An 18689-nucleotide genomic window follows, 5' to 3' on the forward strand; every position below is an offset into this window, starting at 1 on the left:
TCTTCTGGGATTGGTGGGATGGAGAGGGGAGAGCAGGTCAATATTCCTCAGAGGCAGAGAAACAATGTATTTTTCACTCTTCTTTTTTTTGGCAATCTATATTTTGGACCCTTTCCAGCATTACCCTCTACCCTTCATGTGTGCATTTAGTTAAAGGTGGGGAAGTTTGCCTCAATGACAGTGACTTTCTGCCAGAAATCCACTTTCCCCAGAGTGGGAACTTTATTTCTAAAAGGAAATTAAATCTGTTAGCTATTCTGAATTATGTCTACCCCCTCCCACCCCCAAAAAACCCCAAATCCTCCAGAGACTAGAACAACTGGTGATATACTTTAAAAATTCAGCCCCCTTACAACCCACATGTTGAAACATACCCAGCTGGATTCTCAGGTTATCAATTAGCAGGACTAAAGTGGCTGTATGTGAAGCACATTTTAAAAATATCTTTCCCCCATTTCAATAAAGGATCCGTCAGAAAAGCAGGAGGTTAGTCAATATCCCACCTCCCTGTTTTGGCTCACCTGGGTTTCGTTCGTTCAGCCTGATAGCAGCTAAAGCAAGATGGCTTTGGCTGTTCTATCGACAGTGCACAGGTTTGTCTCATCCCAAACGTGACATGTGCTTGATTATTCACATTCAGGAAAAGTGCCAGTACTACTCCCTGCCCAGGAAGTCTGAGTATTTGCTTTCCGATGTTTATTTGCCAAATATAATTTGTTGTCATGTCAGTTTATTTTAATCATTGCCCATTAAAAAGGTCTTTCAACTTCCAGAGTTTTGGAAACTCTTGCGCTGCTAATACAAAACACCGTCCAAAATGAAACCCCAAGCAAAACAAAAACAAAGAAGTCCCCTATACTCAAGACTACAGGATACATTTCAGCAGGGTGGAGAAGTCAACTTAACCTAATAATCTGCTGGCTTTGAGAACACAGTGTGCCAAGGAGTACCTTTTGGAAATGTTGCAAACAGCTTCTTTAGACTATCCCTTCTAGCTCTGTGTCTATTTTCACATGTGAGATGTGAGATTTCTCAGTATAACCAAGTTGTTAAAAACTTTTACCTTTGGAAAAACTTTTACCTTTGGAGAAATCAAGAAAAGTTTTCTCATTGTCAGATGCAAGTGGCACTACAGAAAAATTCACCATGAGAAAGGAAGTTGAATGCGCAGATGTTCCTGCTTAAAAAGCCAGCAGAGTCCCTTAGGTTTTCTAAGATGGGTTCTTTGGTTTTCTGCTCTCTATCACAGTGACCTCTGATTTCTTGGAGCACTGAGTTTCTCTAAAATATCCCTTGGGTGACAAATACAACTGGCCTTCTTCTGGAGAAGATGGATGGTCAGGGAGGACTGCAGGGCTATGCAGAGCAGGCGCACTTAGAGAATGCAAGTTCAAGGAAGGCTCCCTGCTCATAAATATCAAACTTGGCCATCAGAAGAAATGTGTTCAGTCTTCATGCTTTGCTCCTAAAATCTGAAACCACCGAGGAAGAGATATTTGAGAAGGAGAGTGAGTAGGGGAAAGAGGCATCTGGCACACAGGATACTCAGGAGGAAGGTGTGTTAGGACAAGGATTCATTCCACCCGGCTCAGTGTGAGTTGGTGGTATAATGGTGAGCATGGCTGCCTTCCATTCCACCCGGCTCACATATTAGCCTGTGGCTGAGCTTAGATATTGCCAGAGATGCTTTTAAGAAAAAAAACAAAAAAAAAAACCCACATAGGGCTTCCCTGGTGGCGCAGTGGTGGAAAGTCCGCCTGCCGATGCAGGGGACACAGGTTCGTGCCCCGGTCCGGGAAGATCCCACATGCCACAGAGCGGCTGGGCCCGTGAGCCATGGCCGCTGGGCCTGCGCGTCCGGAGCCTGTGCTCCGCAACGGGAGAGGCCACAACAGTGAGAGGCCCACGTACCGCAAAAAAAAAAAAAAAAAAAACCCACATATTTTAAGGGATAACCTATTTCCTTTCTTTCGCTTGGCATGGAGCTGTCCAGATCCGATTTCCTGCCACCTCTTTGGCAGTCTACTTTACAACTGGATTCTTATCTCTTAAATCTTTCACCAAGGCAGGTCCTGGGGAAGAAACTTAATCTAAAGATGTGAATAACATGGAGAAGCTCTACGGGGAAACAACAACAGAAGAATTTTAAAGAAAGGTGAGAGGAATCTCAATTATTTAGCCCAAAGCAGACAGTTTGCAAATATTGCCCACAGAGGATTATTACAAAGAGGAGCAGACAGGTGTACTGCTCCCTGGAGAGCAGTACATGAGGAAATGAGTTTAAATGGCAGTGACAGAGATTTAGGTCACATAGCAGGGAACTTGCTGATTATGAGGATTGGTTAGTTATAGCGGGAATTTATGGAATTTCTTTCTTGAGAGATATTTAAGCCTTGGATTGAAAACCATATGCCTGGGGGTGACTTAGACCTAATATTACTTGATGCTGCAGAGAAAACAAAGATATTTTCCTCAAGGCCTACGTGTTGGTTGCAATTTTGTACCAATTATTGTCTCTTGATATCCTAATTATAATTATTTCACAAGCTCACTCCAATAAGGAGAGTGAACTAGACCACCTTTAGTTTAGAGAAGCTTTCAGTCACTATTCATCATTTTCAAAAATTGTCCCTCCTCACTTTTCAAGCTAAAGGACTTTCCTGTTGTAGGCAAAACTCTGCAGGAGGGGTGAATTAGATGTTGTTATAAGTTATGGAGAAAGGTTCCAAGGCAGGAAGTAAAATCTTTCAAAATGTTCTGCCTCCCACTTTCTTTCTATATTCCCACAATATGGCCAACCTGTTCGCACCTGCACTTTGGTTTTCTGTAGGCATCTTACTTTAACTTAACCTGAGCACTTGGGTGAAAAGAGTGGATCCTGCCCTCTCTCCAGGCATACCAGGGTTCCCATCTGTCCCACCTGCATCTTTCTGATCCCTGAGAGTTAGTCTCTTGTCTCCTACTTAGTCCCACTTTAGCTGATCTTCTTGCTGTTTCTTTCTTCACCTGGACTAAACTGGGGAGCTTGGAGAAACTTCAGATGTCTGAAAGCATTTGAAGCCTCTAGAGATGCTCCTAATTAAAAGGAGCATCCTAATTACCTGACTCAGGTGGACCTGGGTTTGTGCTTGACTTCTGCTTTAAGAACATACAGTGTGTTCAACTCAGGATCGTTGAACAGAAGCCCGAGGGATTGGGACAGGCACACCTAATTCAACACCTCAGCATTTTACTTTGTTCTGTGAAATACAGTGTTCCTTCCACACTTAGATTTTTTTCTGCCTGCACATATGAGCAACCTTACATTTTTTGGAGGACTTTGGAGTTCAGAAAACTTTTCACTTGCATTTGTTTAAATACTCTCACCTTCATAACCCTGTGAAGTACAGATCATCTCTGTGTTTACTAAAGAGAAACATGGTTCATATTCTTGGCTCAGGTAACAAGATTAGCAGTTGAACAAACTAGTGCTTCAAGTCCAATTTCTGACAATAGCCCACACTTAAGGTGGTACAGATACACATAGAAGGTGGCCTCCCTCCCACTTTTCCCCTCTTCTTTCTTTCTCTTCTTCCTCTTCTTATTATCATCAAACTTTGAGTGCATCCGGTTCAGGGACCACAAAGGCAAGTTAAAGTAAAGATAAATTATAACAACATCTAAACCACCCCCTCCTACAGTTTTGCCCGCAAAAGGTAGGTCTTTTTTTTTTGGAGAATGGGGAGTGGTAATTTTTGAAACTGATGAAAAGGGATTGAAAACTTCCCTACACTAAAGGTAGTCTAGTTTACTCTTCTCACAGGAGGGAGCTTACGAAATTCAAATATCAAGAATCAAGATATTAATTGGTACAAAACTGCAAGTCATAGGCTTAGAGGAAAAACCTATCCAAAATGACAATTTACAGATTTTTAAAAGGCATAAACCTATAAGAAAAAAGAAAACCTACAAGAAGAAGAAAGAAAACAGGAGTGGCGACAATAGCAATAAAATATTGGAAGCTAATGAGGAAATGGGTGAGTAGTAACTGACTTAGCAGATTCAAGTCAAGACTTAGGTGGAACCTAAGCCACCAGTAGGAAAAGCTGAGAAACAGCCAAGTAGTAACACAGAACTCCTCAAAAACTCAGGAAATGGTGGCATCAGGTACCCCTAGACAAGAGGGTGAACATGGGGCTGTAAGAAGTTGGGTTGGCTAAACTTCTGTTTGAGAAGCAATAACATTTCTCTAAATCCCCTTCTTTACTCCATGGTGCTGGGACCCTGCCCTTCCTCATCTGGGAGGAAGACAACAAGTTTACTCTCTAAAGAGGATGAAACTAGGGTTCCGGGAATGACCAACACCAGCACAATCGAGGGTAGAGAACCACAATTACAGAGGAGAATTAAATTAATGTCTACATGTTGAATGTTGTGACACCCAGAATGCTGACAGCCAGAACTACAACCTCCAGGAAGGAAACAGGAAAACCTGTTTCATTGAAAACCTGATAAGCTCAAGAGGAAAGATCCAAAGATGAGATACCAGGAGTTCCTCAGTAAAAGGCTTAGCCAGATCACCCTAAGGGAAGTTCAAAATCAATATGTTCTATCCACAAGCTCAGAACTCCCCTATTCTTAAATAACTCTACATTAATATTCTCAGAGAGATAAGACATTGCACCCATAAGATAAGAGTAGGATATATTTTTTTAACTCATAGGAAATACTTCTTGGAATTAACAAATGTGAAGGCAGTATTAAAAATGCAATAAGAAACCGAAAGATAAAGATGAAGAAATCTCCTAGAAAATAAAGAAAGGAAAAAGATGGAAAACAGAAAATGAAAATTAGAGCATGATTCAAGAAGTTCAACTTTCAAATAAAATTATTTCTAGAATGAGAGAACAAAAAAAACAGGGGCAAGAAAAAGTAAATAATTCTCAAAAATCTCAACAATGAAGGACATAGTTTCTAGACTGAAAGGGCTCAATTAATGCCCAGCATAATGAATGAAAATATACCTAAATCAAGCACGATTATTGTAAAATTTCTTCCAGAGAGAAAAAACAGCTCAGGAATCTGAATGGCTTTGCATTTCCCCAAAGCAATCTTCAGAGGTAAAACTCAATGAGGAGTGCTTTCAAAATTCTGAAGAAAGTTGTAACCTAAAATTCTATACCTTGCCAAACTATCTACCAAGTATTTGTATAAAATGAGGATATCTGCAGACATGCATGGTGCAAAAAACATTTACCTCTTATGTTCCCTTTAAACCAAGAAGGGGGAAGACAAGATCCATGACACAGGACATCCACAACTCAAAAGTACTGAGGAAAACGAATCAGTAGAATATCTGATGTCTGAATGTGTAAGTGTAAGAGGAGATTGAGACAACTGGCAGAGTCAACTGATGAATTAGTGATAATTATATACAAAACCAAGGTAATGTGGGGGTGGAGAGAGAGACAATTATTAATTCTAGGGAAAATTAGAAGTCATGCAGGAGAAGCAACACTATTATACTACATGGCTAAAGTGTGGTTAGTATTTAGGCTGTCATAATAACGCAAACATTAATTCTGACCTAACCAAAATGTCAGTATAATTCTATTTGGAGGATGGTGGGGACAAGGGGGACAAAAAAGGCATGAATATATAATTGGCACACAGGGCTGAAAGAGAACTAAATTTTCATTTTCCATAGTAAGAGGTCGACAGAAAAGACCTAAAATTTTTGTCAAGAAGTGGCAACATATTCATGTTATTTAGAGATATGGATTGATGTCCAAGAGAATTAGCTAAGAGTCAAAAATGGTGCTCTGAGGAGACAGAAAAGGGAGTGGGGCAGTAGGGGACTCATGTTTTTCATAACAAGAACTATTTACAGAACTTACAGAACTATTTCAGCCTTTAAACTATGTGCATGTTGTGATAAAGCTTAAAAGTTTTACTAAAAATTATAAATAAATGCTTTTGCTCCTCTCCTCAAAAAATTAATAGATATAATATTACACATGACTTTTGGGATCTTCATGAGTCAGGTTAGGGACCATGACCTAGCTAGGCTCCCAGGAGTATGAAGATTCTACGGCTCCATTCCAGCACCATTTCCACCCTGACTGCCCCTCCTCTCTGCACCATCTTAGTGGAGAATGTAAATATTAGAAATGGAGTCTTCCAAACAGAGTGAATATAGCCCTAAGGAAGTATCCCTTATTGTGCCCAAAGTTGTCATATGATAAAGCAGGGACCCAGCTTTTTTGGACTAACACACATTCCAGGTGTGTACGTAGATCTCCACAATTGAAACCTGTGACTTGGTTCTGCACCCTGAGCTGCAGATGGAATGGACAGCACAACAGGAAGTTGTCTAAATTAATGATCATTTTAGCCATAGAGGCAGATGCTGCCTGAACCCCCAAATATACCATATAAGGTCTGAGTTCCACAGCTTAGATTATTGTGGAAACTGAATGGACTGAGTCAGTGTTTGTATAGACACCTCTTCCCATTGGCCACTGCATTATGACCTTCTCTTTTTATCTAAACTTGCTGCTAGCTGACCCAGGTAAGAAACTGAGGGGCTTCTGGATAGGAAACTACCATTTAGTCCTAAAGTGAGCCTTTTTCTTCCTTGCATGACACTGGTATTCCTTATGAGCAATCTTTAAAATGAACCATAGGCTATAGCTTTTAATAAAAAGTCATTTGGGGACTCCCCTGGTGGTCCAGTGGGTAAGACTCCACGCTCCCAATGCAGGGGATCCGGGTTCGATCCCTGGTCAGGGAGCTGGATCCCGCATGCGTGCCACAGCTGGGAGTCCACATGCCGCAACTAAAAAGATCCCGCATGCTGCAACGAAGACCTGGCACAGCCGAAATTAATTAATTAATTAATTTTTAAAAAGTCATTTGAAGCTGTATCATATGTGATGCTAACAGGTTTAGAGCCCAAATGACAGTGTCTATAAACCTTTCAGCTTCCAAATCAGCATAATTTATTTTGCTGGAAATCATCATAGGAAGGCCTTTGTGTTTTGTTTTTTAATCTACTTACAAATCTATGACCAAGGCCAGTCATGGCTCAGCAGGTACGTGGTAAGCGTCTGTGGGTGACTACCCCATAGAAATTCTCAGGGCTACAGAGTCTTCTAGGCGTACTTTCAAGTTCATTCCTAATATACACAGCATAAGCTGCCCAATAGCCCTAAACCTTACAGCCATGCAGGATTGGGGAAAGTTGCAAAGAACTGTGAGTCTGAGATGTGAATGTGTCAGTACTCCTGTGACAAAATTATTAACTCTAAGATGCTTCTCTGCTAAACGCTGTGCCTTCCAGTGCTTGTATACGCTGTTCGTGAAGAAGAACATTCCTAAACTGATTCACAGATGTTCATATATCCTCAGAGCCTTAAACTTAAGAGACTTATTTCCTTTCTCTCACGTGAAATATACACTTGACCCTTGAACAACGCGGAGGTTAATCTGCATGTAACTTACAGTCAGCCCTCCGCATCCGCAGTTCCTCTGCATCCGTGGATTCAACCAACCGCGGACCGTGTAGTGCTGTAGTATTTATTATTGGAAACTATCTGCGTACAAGTGAACCCTCACAGTTCAAACCTGTGCTGTCTAAGGGTAACTGGCTTCACTCAAAGGATGCCGACGAGGAATCTGTGGACTCAAAGCCTTCTGTTAAACTCCTAAACTTTTGTTTTGGACTGTGTGACTTTCCCAGGCTAGGCACATAGGGTTCATTCTTCTCCTTCTGCCATAATTTAAAGTAAGTCAGTCAGAGATGCAGTATTTGAAGGGAAGATTCTGATGAAGGTTAAGATGTGACTTCTCAAAACGCCCTTCCGTGCTTCTCTTCCCTATAAAGCAGTCATCGTTTCAGCCTGGCTAGTTGGATGGCCCAAGGTAAGGCCAAAGATCGTGGCATGTGTTGGTTCAATGGAGAATTAATGAAATTCTAAACAGAAAGTCTGTGCCTGTCTCACCTGAATGATCAATCCAGCAGCTTACCTAGCTTCACAGCGTAAACAAGCATCCAAGAACAGACAATACCAACTAGCTTCCTAGACACGCCTCAAAATGCATGTCTTTCCTTTCCATATTTGCAAGGAACCTAAGAAAGAAGCAATAGCAGGGCAGTCCATTTGTTCCTTCCCCTTGCCCGACAGACTCTCCGAGCCTGGCCTGCATTCTGTCTTGGAGTCAGAACAGGTTCTCTGTTCAGGCCAGAATGTTTCAACCCTGGGACTGGGGATAAGGGGCAGGAAGAAAGGCACATGAGAATTTTTAGGGGTGGAAGAGCATAACTTGAAAACAAACTGCTTTGTTTCAACCATTTTTATCTGTTTACAATTCATGAAAATATATTTTGAAAATTTAAATAATTTTCAAGCCAGACATGAGAATTCTATGTTTATCAAAAAAGACATGGTATGGATTTAAAAAAGGTTGAGAAATTCTGGTTTATGCCATTGATTAGGGCCTCTGGACAGTGCTCAGCACCTTGGCTTCCTTTTTTACTTCCTGCCCATTTATATGTTTATTCTGAAGTTTTCAGCTTTGGGGGAATGTTTTATGTTTCCAGTTTGTCTGCATTATCTTTCTTTAATTAAACGCTAACCACAAAATAGCTTTATTAGCAGCTAGACTTCAGCAACATCTCAAATGGAATTAACATAAATAGTTTAAACATTCATTTTCTAAAAGGAATTTAGAGATTTGCTTAAAGCAAATTATATTTTTGCAAAACCCAATTCATGCCAATACGTAAATGTGAAAATGGTGGGAATGAACTTTCTCTCTCTTTCATTCATTATTTCATCCATTCATCCACGCAATGAAACACTGAGTGTCTATAGTGTGCCAGGCACATGGAATGTGCACCAACTGATATGCAACAGTCACACTAACCTGTGTGAGAATAGATGTACCATAAGGCCCCTGTCAGCAGTGCTCCAATCACAAATGCTGCGAAGGCAATGCCCATCACGGTTAGGGTGTCCAGACCATGGAATATCGCTATAATGAAGAGAAACCAATGTATACGTTGAGTGACTCTGCATCACATGCTGCAATTTTATATTGTTTCACAAGTATTGTCAGAAAGGCTGAGCACCAGCTAATAAAATCTGAGGATAAAAAGCAGATTCCAACAAAATACACTGTATGTGTAACTTGCAAATATTTTCTCAAGAGAAAAATGAAATTTTCAGATTTCCAAGATACCCTCAGTTTGCAATTTATTTTGAGCAACAAACTTACTAAAAAAAATCAGATTTGTCAACTCTGTAAAACCTTAGGTCTATGGTTCATTGTCTCAATCTGAGGACCTACTATTTGAATGGTAAAGTGGCTTGAAAAGTCAAAGGTTAAGATGCTTGGGAAAATAAGGTGAACTTCTATGAAAATCTGACTCATGGCTTCTTATTCACTGAACACTGAGACACTACACAAAAAACAACAAGACACTACATAAAAAACACTCTCCAAACACTTTACAAACATACCTTCATGAACATTTAAAAGTATGAAAGATAACAGGAAGAAAGGTGATGAGGAGAAAACATACAATAAGGATAAACTATTCCTATGGATTATAAAATTTCACTGACCTCCTCACATTAAACCCTCCATCTCAACAATTACCTATTGTGTCATTTAACACAACTTACTTTTTAACACTTTTCCAACCATGATCTTTCTATAAGGTGAACGGAAATACTCCTCAGTGGGGAGTGATGTCAATCTTATGGTCAGCAAAACATATAAATAGAACCAATTGTTCCTCAATTTGGCAAAGATTTTTATATTTGAAATTAACTCTAGGCCACAGAAATAGAACACTTCCTTTCATTTAAGAGAACTACCTTCTTTGAATCACTTATAAAAAGTAAAAATCAGTTTCCAAGGGAGAGAGGTTTTTGGTGGAATAAAATATCTAGTCTCTCTTTTTTTTTTTTTTACTATAAATTGAAGGTACAGGATCTCCCCATTATTTCAATACTGTTTCTATGCTCCTCTCCAGTCAGAAGTGACTCCAGCTGATCTCTATGTAAATTCAATAACTTCAGGGTAGAAGATACAGGTGTAGACAAAGGTGACCCTTGAGCAGCCCCAGCACTTGAAAGGGCTCAGGAAAAGTATAATGTGGTAGAGAAGATTCTGAAGGAGCCAAGTTCCCAAGTCCTGGTCCCTACTCTTCTAGCCATGTGCCCTATGGTGTTCATTTAACTTCTAAAAAATGGGACAGCACTACCTCACCTGCTGAAGGCAGGGGGTAAACAAAAGGAGTTTGCAAAGGGGCTGGGGATCCCCTAGGAGGAGTAAGAAGTGGGAAGAACGCTATGGAGGTTAAGACGAACCAAGCCACCATCAACCTAATTTAGTCTGTAGGACAGATATTAAAAGATGACTTGGCTTGGGCTTCCCTGGTGGCGCAGTGGTTGAGAGTCCGCCTGCTGATGCAGGGGACACGGGTTCGTGCCCTGGTACGGGAAGATCCCACATGCCGCGGAGCGGCTAGGCCTGTGAGCCATGGCCGCTGAGCCTGTGCGTCCGGAGCCTGTGCTCCGCAACGGGAGAGGCCACAACAGTGAGAGGCCCACGTACCACACACAAAAAAATATGACTTGTCTTTTCATGCCTACAGATGCAAAAGTGGGGCATGAGTAAAAGTTTTTAATGAAAATATTCTAAAATTCTAAAGATGAAGGTGTCATTTATGAGAATCAGACTAGGTGAGTACCAGAGAATGTGTCCATATGCATCTCCTTCTGGGTTCATGATACTATTCCATGATATTGTTAAAATAATACACTTAATAGAATGGTTTATAAAGTACTTAGCATAAAGGAACTCTCCAGACTGATTTTTACATGTATGTGATGGGGTCAGCCATGGAGACTAACCTGGAAAGTCTTAAAGAGGAAAAAAGTATAGACTCTCCTCACAAGGCAACATTATCTAGAAGAGCTCTGGGTGTACACCCAGAAAGCCCAGGCTCTTGTCCTGCCTCAGTGACAATTATAACCATGGGGAAGTCACTTAAATACTTCTGGGTCAGAGTTTTCTTCTGTATAAAGCAATGAAATTGGCCCAGATAATTTCCAACGCATCATTTTGCAGCAGTTGGTCTCTCTCCCTTTTTGTCTTACAAGCCTTCTCAACACCCCTTGGACTAGTGATTGTCTTAATGGTATAGCAGCTAGTTCCTTTATCACTACTTCTCTGAGCAGGTAGATACTGTTGATGATACATAAAGCAAACCCCTCCCATAGCTGTATGTTAATGCTTTCAGATCACAATCGATATAAGTATGCAGACGATGAACTTCTCTAAAACTAAGAAAGTTACTACATTCGCATTAAGGTGATACACACCAATGGGTTAACAAATTCATATTTTAAAATGGCAAAGGTAGAGAGGAAAAAAGAAAGGAGAATGAAGGAATGACAGGGGAAGGGAAAAAAGAAAGTTCGAGAAAAATGGGGTGAGGGAGAATGAGAGCAGAAGTCTTCTTATCAAAACTCAAAGTTTGGCAAATGTTCCATAACCAACTCATTCTTATAAAAGCCCAGGAGGCTTTATTTCGAAACAGTTGCATAAAGACTTACGTGGAGAAACTGGAATCGGTTTCTTAATGCTTGGACCTGTTTCTGAAACAAAAACATAAATCACAATGCGTTCTACAGAGAAACCAAGTTCTAAGCGAAAGGTCATCGAAATCTCAGCAGAGGCTGACATTTTTCTATTTGTTAATAAATACTTCCTTTTTAAAAGCTCTGTCAATTATCCTCTTTAGATATCAAGACTATAACATGGATTACTCAGGAATTTTAAACACTGTACTTTGTTAATGATCAATTGTACAGTTTCTCCAATTTGAAGAAAAATTGAAGGCAAACACCTTTAAGGAATCTGAGTCTGATAATTCGTGTGTGTGTGTGTGTGTGTGTGTGTGTGTGTGTGTGTATACCTTTCTGTTTATTTAAAAAAGGATCCAATATCTTTAAATGCTGTGTTTCTCCAGTGTATTCAATATATATATATATTTTTTTGTTTGTTTTTGGCCGTACGCGGGTCTCTCACTGCTGTGGCCTCTCCCGTTGCGGAGCACAGGCTCCGGACGCGCAGGCTCAGCAGCCATGGCTCACAGGCCCAGCCACTCCGCGGCATGTGGGATCTTTCCGGACCGGGGCACGAACCCGTGTCCCTTGCATCAGCAGGCGGACTCTCAAACACTGCGCCACCAGGGAAGCCCAGTGTATTCAATATTATTCGACTTTCAAAAAAGTCTCTTAATGTACACAAGTGTTGTAAAGGCATCTTCATTCTTCCATCCTAATACTATCGATCATCCTATAGTTCAGCTCCTCATCACGCACTGCATTATTACAGAGCTTTTCTAACTGGTCTCCTTGTCACCACTACTGCTCCCACCCCAAATGTTTCTCCCCCCATATGTGCTCCCAGAGTGACTTTTCCAGAGCTCAGAGCTGATTATGCTATTGCCCTGATTAAAACACTCAATGACTTCCCTTCGTTTATGGGAAAAAAAATCCAAACTCTCTAGCACGGCACAGAGAGGTCTGCCTCCCTCTATCCACCTCTCTCCAGCCTCCTTTCCTCATGGGCTCCTCACCCGTGCTGGGCTCCTCGTAGTGAAGTTCCCCCAATTCTTCATGTGGCTCCATGTCATCACAAGTTGCAAGCCATCCCCTCAAGTACCCCACCCCCCCGTCTCCCAGACCTGCTTTGCTGGCATTTTCACAGGGAGGCCTTCTCTGATTCTCTCATAGTCCATGCCCATCCCAGCAGGACAAGTCTCTCCCACCTCTGCTCACTCCCTCCCTCTTCTGTTATAAATGTGCCACATCACATCGGAATTCTCTCAGTTTTTTTTACCCCCAGAGTCTAGATCTTATTCATCTGTATATCCTCAGGGCTCAGCCTGGCATAGAACGGCCTTAGCAGAAATGCTTGGTGGAGGATGGTTAGAATGTTGATGCACTTTTTGAAAATAAAGGCAATAGAGGAAATTTGGAGTAAGACTATAAGAAAATGCTTATATGCTTTGACATTTCTATACAATGCCTTTGTGTTCAGAAAGTGCTAGAAAGCCTAATCTCATCTGAGGTTTCAACCAACCCCGTAAAGGAGGCAGAAAAAGAATTCTTATCACTATTTTACCAATGAGCAGCCTGAGACTGTTATCATGTGACCAGCCCAAGGTCAGAGCTGGAAAGCATCAGGGTAGGGGCTGACCAAGGATTCCAGATTCTGCCCCGTAAGCTAAATGACTGGTGAGTGTTGCTCTGTCCTTAGCTGGGGAAGCACTGATTAAGAAAGTACTTGTGCATAGTGACATGCTATTCTCAACAGTGAGAATATCATAGACCAGGGGGTAGCATATAACAGCCAACCACTCTAGTTTTGTTTAAGTGAACTAAAGATGAATTTTATATTTTTAAGTCATTAAAAAAAATGAAAATAAGGTTTTATGATGTGAAAATTATATGAAAGTCAAATCTCTTCCATAAATAAAGTTTTATTTGAACATAACAAGACTCATTCATTTATATATTGTCCACTGCTGCTTTCACGCTGCAACAGCAGTTAAGTAGTCGAGGCAGGGACTCCATAAGCCACAACCTGAAAATATTCACCATTTGGCCCTTTATAGAAAAAATGTGTTAAGTCCTCACACAGACTCTGCCCCTGTTCTTGAGAGTTTAGTAGTGATGTGTTTAGGACCTCTCTTCATCTCCATTTTCATTCAATAAAGGAACACACACCTTGTGTTGGAATTCATAGGGAAGCAAAAAAATCAACGTGAAAAACTGACCAAAACAAGCAGCGTTTGAGTTGATGTTTCTAAAAATAAAAAAGCTAGATAGGATTGTAAATTCTTGGGATTAACCATCTTAGCTGGTTGATCACATTCTTGCAGCATGGGGTATCATGGTCCAGCTCTAAGGGAAGGAATGCTATGGGATGAATCAAAGCCACTACAACTGAACGATGCCCCCTGGAGCTGCGCAGTGTAGTGGCCCTGAGATCAGGATATATGCGAAAGTTATACTTGAATAGAATTACTAAGAAAATTAAAATAACTGTGTGTTTTTAAGAAAATCTACCTCAGTGTGCAGAACACACACCAACTACACAAGGCACATAAGAGACTGTCTCCTGGGAGTTTGGCTCCACCAGCCTTATTGGCAGCAATAAAGTAACAACAGTGATGCCTTACATTTGTACATTTGTATAGTGTTCTACAATTGACAAAAAACCTTCACTTACATTTTCTCATAGGACTCTCAAGAGTCCTATGAAGTAGGGGTATCTAACCACAAAATTCTTCAAGAAGTAGTGGTTTGATACGCTGAACTAAGTCCAAAGGCATTTAAAGGTCTCTATAGCGTTCATCATGCGAGAAATATACACACTTCTGGGAAGAGTTCCATTCAATCAACCACCCATAGTTAAACTCTGTCACTCAAAATCCCCAAGAGGTTTCTAATAATCATTCTCCCCTAAGGAGACATCAGATGTGAGAATGTAGGTTTTATAGTAAGGCCTGTGTGATAGATGACATTGTTTTAAAATTCTTAATGGATTTACGTTATGACCTAATCCTCTTACCCCACCCCGAATAGGGGCCTCCTCATAGAGCTAAGCAGAAACAGTTGTTGCTCATTTCCCCATAGGCGAAGTTCCTCCATGCTTTCTGTGCATAAACAATAATAAGCACAAGCTGCAGATACAAGGTTAAAGGATTTTATCCTCAAACATTTGGGTTCCAAAATTCCCAATAACCCCTGAGTGTAACTAAAATAGTTTGATCTCCACCGGAACCCTATGATCGATTTGGCATGCTGAAAGGAAAAGAGTGGACAGAACAATATTTACTTTTGGTTTCAGGGTACAATTGCAAGAAAGGAATCCTAGCTATTACTGTAAAGAGAATTTTAACAGTAAAGATTTCTTTACACACAGAACAAACTATAATCAACATTCTGAATTAAATCTTTTCATATACTCTGAGCAAACTTTGGTCTGCCCCAGAACCAAAATTTCCCTCCTCAGACTGTTAGGCATGGTTTTCATAAAAGGGAGATTTCTGGGCTTATGCATGAGTAACTGACCACAGCTTCTGGCCTCAGGCTTTCAATTCAGTTCTCCTAAACATGGCAGGACCAGGCAGGCCCACAGGGAAATGAGGTGTCTAACAGGCACCCACATCTATTAGTATCTGGCACAGAAGGAAGGATGGGGAGACAAAGAAGCTTGTGCAGGCCACTGAAGATATACTTTTTACTAACTTTATTGCACTCTTAACAAATTAATTAATCTCTTCTCTGGGTTCTTTCAATATCAATAGGCACTGCAATTGCCTATTCACTTATCTGCATCCTTCTAATAGATCAGTGGTTCTCAACTGGGGGTGATTTTTGCCTACTTGGCTCCTCAGGGGACATTTGGAAATGTCTAGACACATTTTGGGTTGTCACAACTGCTGGTGGAAGGGTTTGCTAAGGACATCTAGTAGGTAGAGGCCAGGGATGCTCCTCAACATTCTACAATTCACAGGATAACGCCCACAGCAAAGAGTTATCCAGCCCAAAACGTCAGTAGTGCATTAGATTGTAAAGCCTTCATTCAAAGATAGGAAAATTTGTTTACTATATGCCAAGTATGTAGTAGGTCCTCAATAAACATTTCCATTATAAATAACCATAAATATCATATATATCTTATTATTGCATACATACTCTAGCAACTCAACTTCCATGCTGCTTTCAGAGTAGCCTTCCTAAATGATCTGACCATCGGTTCTCTACTTGAGATGTTTGATGGGTCTCAACTTTTAAAGGTGCATACTGGAATATTTGTGAATAAAATGAAATGTCTGGGTTTTCTTCAAAACAATCCAGGGACAGGAAGTGATAAAACAAAATTGGCTATGAATTGGTAATTGTTGAAACCAATTGAAGGGTTTATGGGAGTTCATTCTACTATTACCTCTGTTTCTGTTTATATTTGAACTTTTCTAAAGTAAAAAGTTTTCAAAATGTGAAGCACATTGAATGAAAAAAAAACCCTATGATATCTCTTCCTTACTGGATAGAGACTGAATGTCTTGGTCTGTTAATTAAACATTCATACCATCTTTCTACTCAGCTTCTCCTCATCTCTACCTCAGCCTGAGGACAAAACCTGGCTGGTGCTTTAGACTATTTTTGTTCTGGAAAAATCAAATGTGTTCCAAAAAGTAACGCCTCTCTTGGATTAATTTCCAACTGACGTTCACAACTTTCCCTTCCACTCCCCTCTAATCCCCCGCAAAAACCCTAGTTTGGCTGAGATGTTAAGAGGAAGGAAAGGAAATTAACATTTACTGAGTGCCCATGATATGCCAGGTACTGTCCTGAGCACATTTTAATCTTTAAAAAGTTATGTGTAAAATACATAGCTAGTGGGAAGCAGCCGCACAGCACAAGGAGGTCAGCTCCGTGCTTTGTGACCACCTAGAGGGGTGGGATAGGGAGAGTGGGAGGGAGGGAGACGCAAGAGGGAAGAGATATGGGGACATATGTATATGTATAACTGATTCACTTTGTTATAAAGCAGAAACTAACACACCATTGTAAAGCAATTATACTCCAACAAAGATGTTTAAAAAAAAAAAAAGTTATGTGGTAGAAATATGGAGAAAATTCAGTAATTTAAACACTTAACTTGCTAAGAATTATATATTATATATAAATCATGGCAAATTTGGGGATGTTCTTTTGTGTCTTCAATTTTTTTAATATATATGCCCTAAATTTCAGATGATTACTTTTCCCTTTCACCATTAAAAAATAAAATCATCACTGACGTGGTGTAATCATTTTTATTATGTAAGCCCAAGTGTTCTCAGATGCTGTAAAAAGTGGTCACAGCATCCAAAGCAAACAGCACTAACCTGCCTATACTTCAAAATATTTCAGAAAATAAGGTAGGATGGCACCATCTCAACTCTTTTAATTGTTTTGCCATAAACCATAATCTGCATAAACTATTCATGTTTCCTGGACTTTTTTGTGAGTTACAATTCAAAGTCACAGAACTTGTCCTAAACTTTAATACTCTCTTAAACAGTTTACATGTTTCCCAACATCTTAACCCTTTGGGGGAACAGACTTTTTTCCTTAAATTCTTTTTTTTTTTTTGAAAATGAAAAGATTCTATTTATTTGTATATGGTTATATGAGCATAGAGAAAGGGATGGAAAGATATACACAGGATACAAAAATTGTTAACTTTCATTAACCAGGTGTGGGTTAAGGACTAGTTATTACCTATTTTATTATACATTTAATATTGCATCAACTGTTAGAATGAATAGGTATTAATTTTATAATTAAAAATCAATAAAAATTAAAATGAAAACTTAAAATAAGTAATAAAATATATTGCTGGAAAACAGAAAATTTCTCAAATTATTACATTTCTCCTCTTCCTTTAAACCCATTTCTTTTTTTTTCAATTTTTATTGAAGTATAGTTGCTTTACAATATTGTGCTAGTTTATACTGTACAGCAAAGTGAATCAGCTATACGTATACATATATCCCCTCTTTTTTGGATTTCCTTCTCATTTAGGTCACCACAGAGCACTGAGTAGAGTTCTCTGTGCTATACAGTAGGTTCTCATTAGTTACCCATTTTACACATAGTATCAATAGTGTAAATTCTTCAACTTCTTTTCATTTCATAATTATTACAGTACTTGGGTGCTAACTTGCATACCAGTGTGATGTGCCATGAACAGGGAAAGGGGCCAGGAAGAGGGGTATGAAGAGACAGATGCCTATGTTGCTTGCAGTTTTTATTAAAAACTAGAATCAACCTCCCCCTAGGACAAGGCATAGGGTTTAAGAGCACAGGCTCTGGAATCAAAGTTCCTCGATTTGAATCCCAGACCCACCATTTATTTATATGCCTTGGCCATCCTTGCTCTATACTATACTTGCTTCACAGGGGGGCTATGTGGATCATATACTATGATCCACATAAAGCATTTAGCACAGAGCCTTGTACTAAGGTAAATGCTCAATAAATGTTAGATCATCATTATCATCATCTCCATCTCCATCATTGCCACTACCATCATCATCTATTATTGAAAATTTAAGAAGCAAAAGAATTCTAATCCAATGTTGGTTCCCAAGGGACTGAGATATCAAAGGTAGCAAAGATGTGCTGCAAGGTTCAGGAAAGTTCCATTAAAAACAGTGGCCCAGAGGAGGGACCCAGAATTATTTATTTAGTCTAGATGGCCTATTCTCCCTGTCCACAGAAGGAAGAAACACCACCTGAAATGTGTCCATGCTACTGGCAGTGGTAGTCACAGAGCAGCCCTGTGGCTGGCTGTGAAGTTGAAAACCTCTATCTGCTGCCCCAGAAAACCCAAGTGTTGAGAAATAAGATGAACCAAATGTCCAGGGAGAGCTAGAACTTTGGCCCAGTCTCCAAAGAGCACCCATATAGTAAAAAGACAGTAAACCATCCCATTGGTTGGGAAATTTTTACCCCCAAAGTTATTCCCAACAAGACATCTGCCCACTTCCAGAGATACTATAGTATGTTATCTTACTACAGTAACACATTAGACTGTCTGGCAGGAAGAACATTCATGATCCTGTTATT

At 40.0% G+C, this 18689-nt stretch overlaps 1 protein-coding gene across 4 annotated transcripts in view; it reads right to left on the bottom strand.

Annotated features, from left to right (window-relative positions):
• TGFBR3 (transforming growth factor beta receptor 3) overlaps positions 1–18689 on the bottom strand; it is a 208531-nt gene that overhangs the window by 4874 nt on the left and 184968 nt on the right. For 2 of the 4 annotated variants that reach the window (XM_032648927.1, XM_032648923.1), the window contains exons 15-16: positions 11610–11645; positions 8908–9015 (exon numbers count right to left, since the gene is read on the bottom strand). In XM_032648927.1, coding sequence (XP_032504818.1) covers positions 8908–9015; positions 11610–11645 — 144 coding nt within the window. Of the gene's footprint in view, positions 1–8907; positions 9016–11609; positions 11652–18689 lie in introns of all 4 variants that reach the window. The other 2 variants (XM_032648917.1, XM_032648911.1) reach the window with 1 other exon arrangement.

Source organism: Phocoena sinus, chromosome 1 (genome assembly GCF_008692025.1).
Source record: "Phocoena sinus isolate mPhoSin1 chromosome 1, mPhoSin1.pri, whole genome shotgun sequence".
In the NCBI taxonomy this organism is placed as follows: Eukaryota; Metazoa; Chordata; class Mammalia; order Artiodactyla; family Phocoenidae; genus Phocoena; species Phocoena sinus.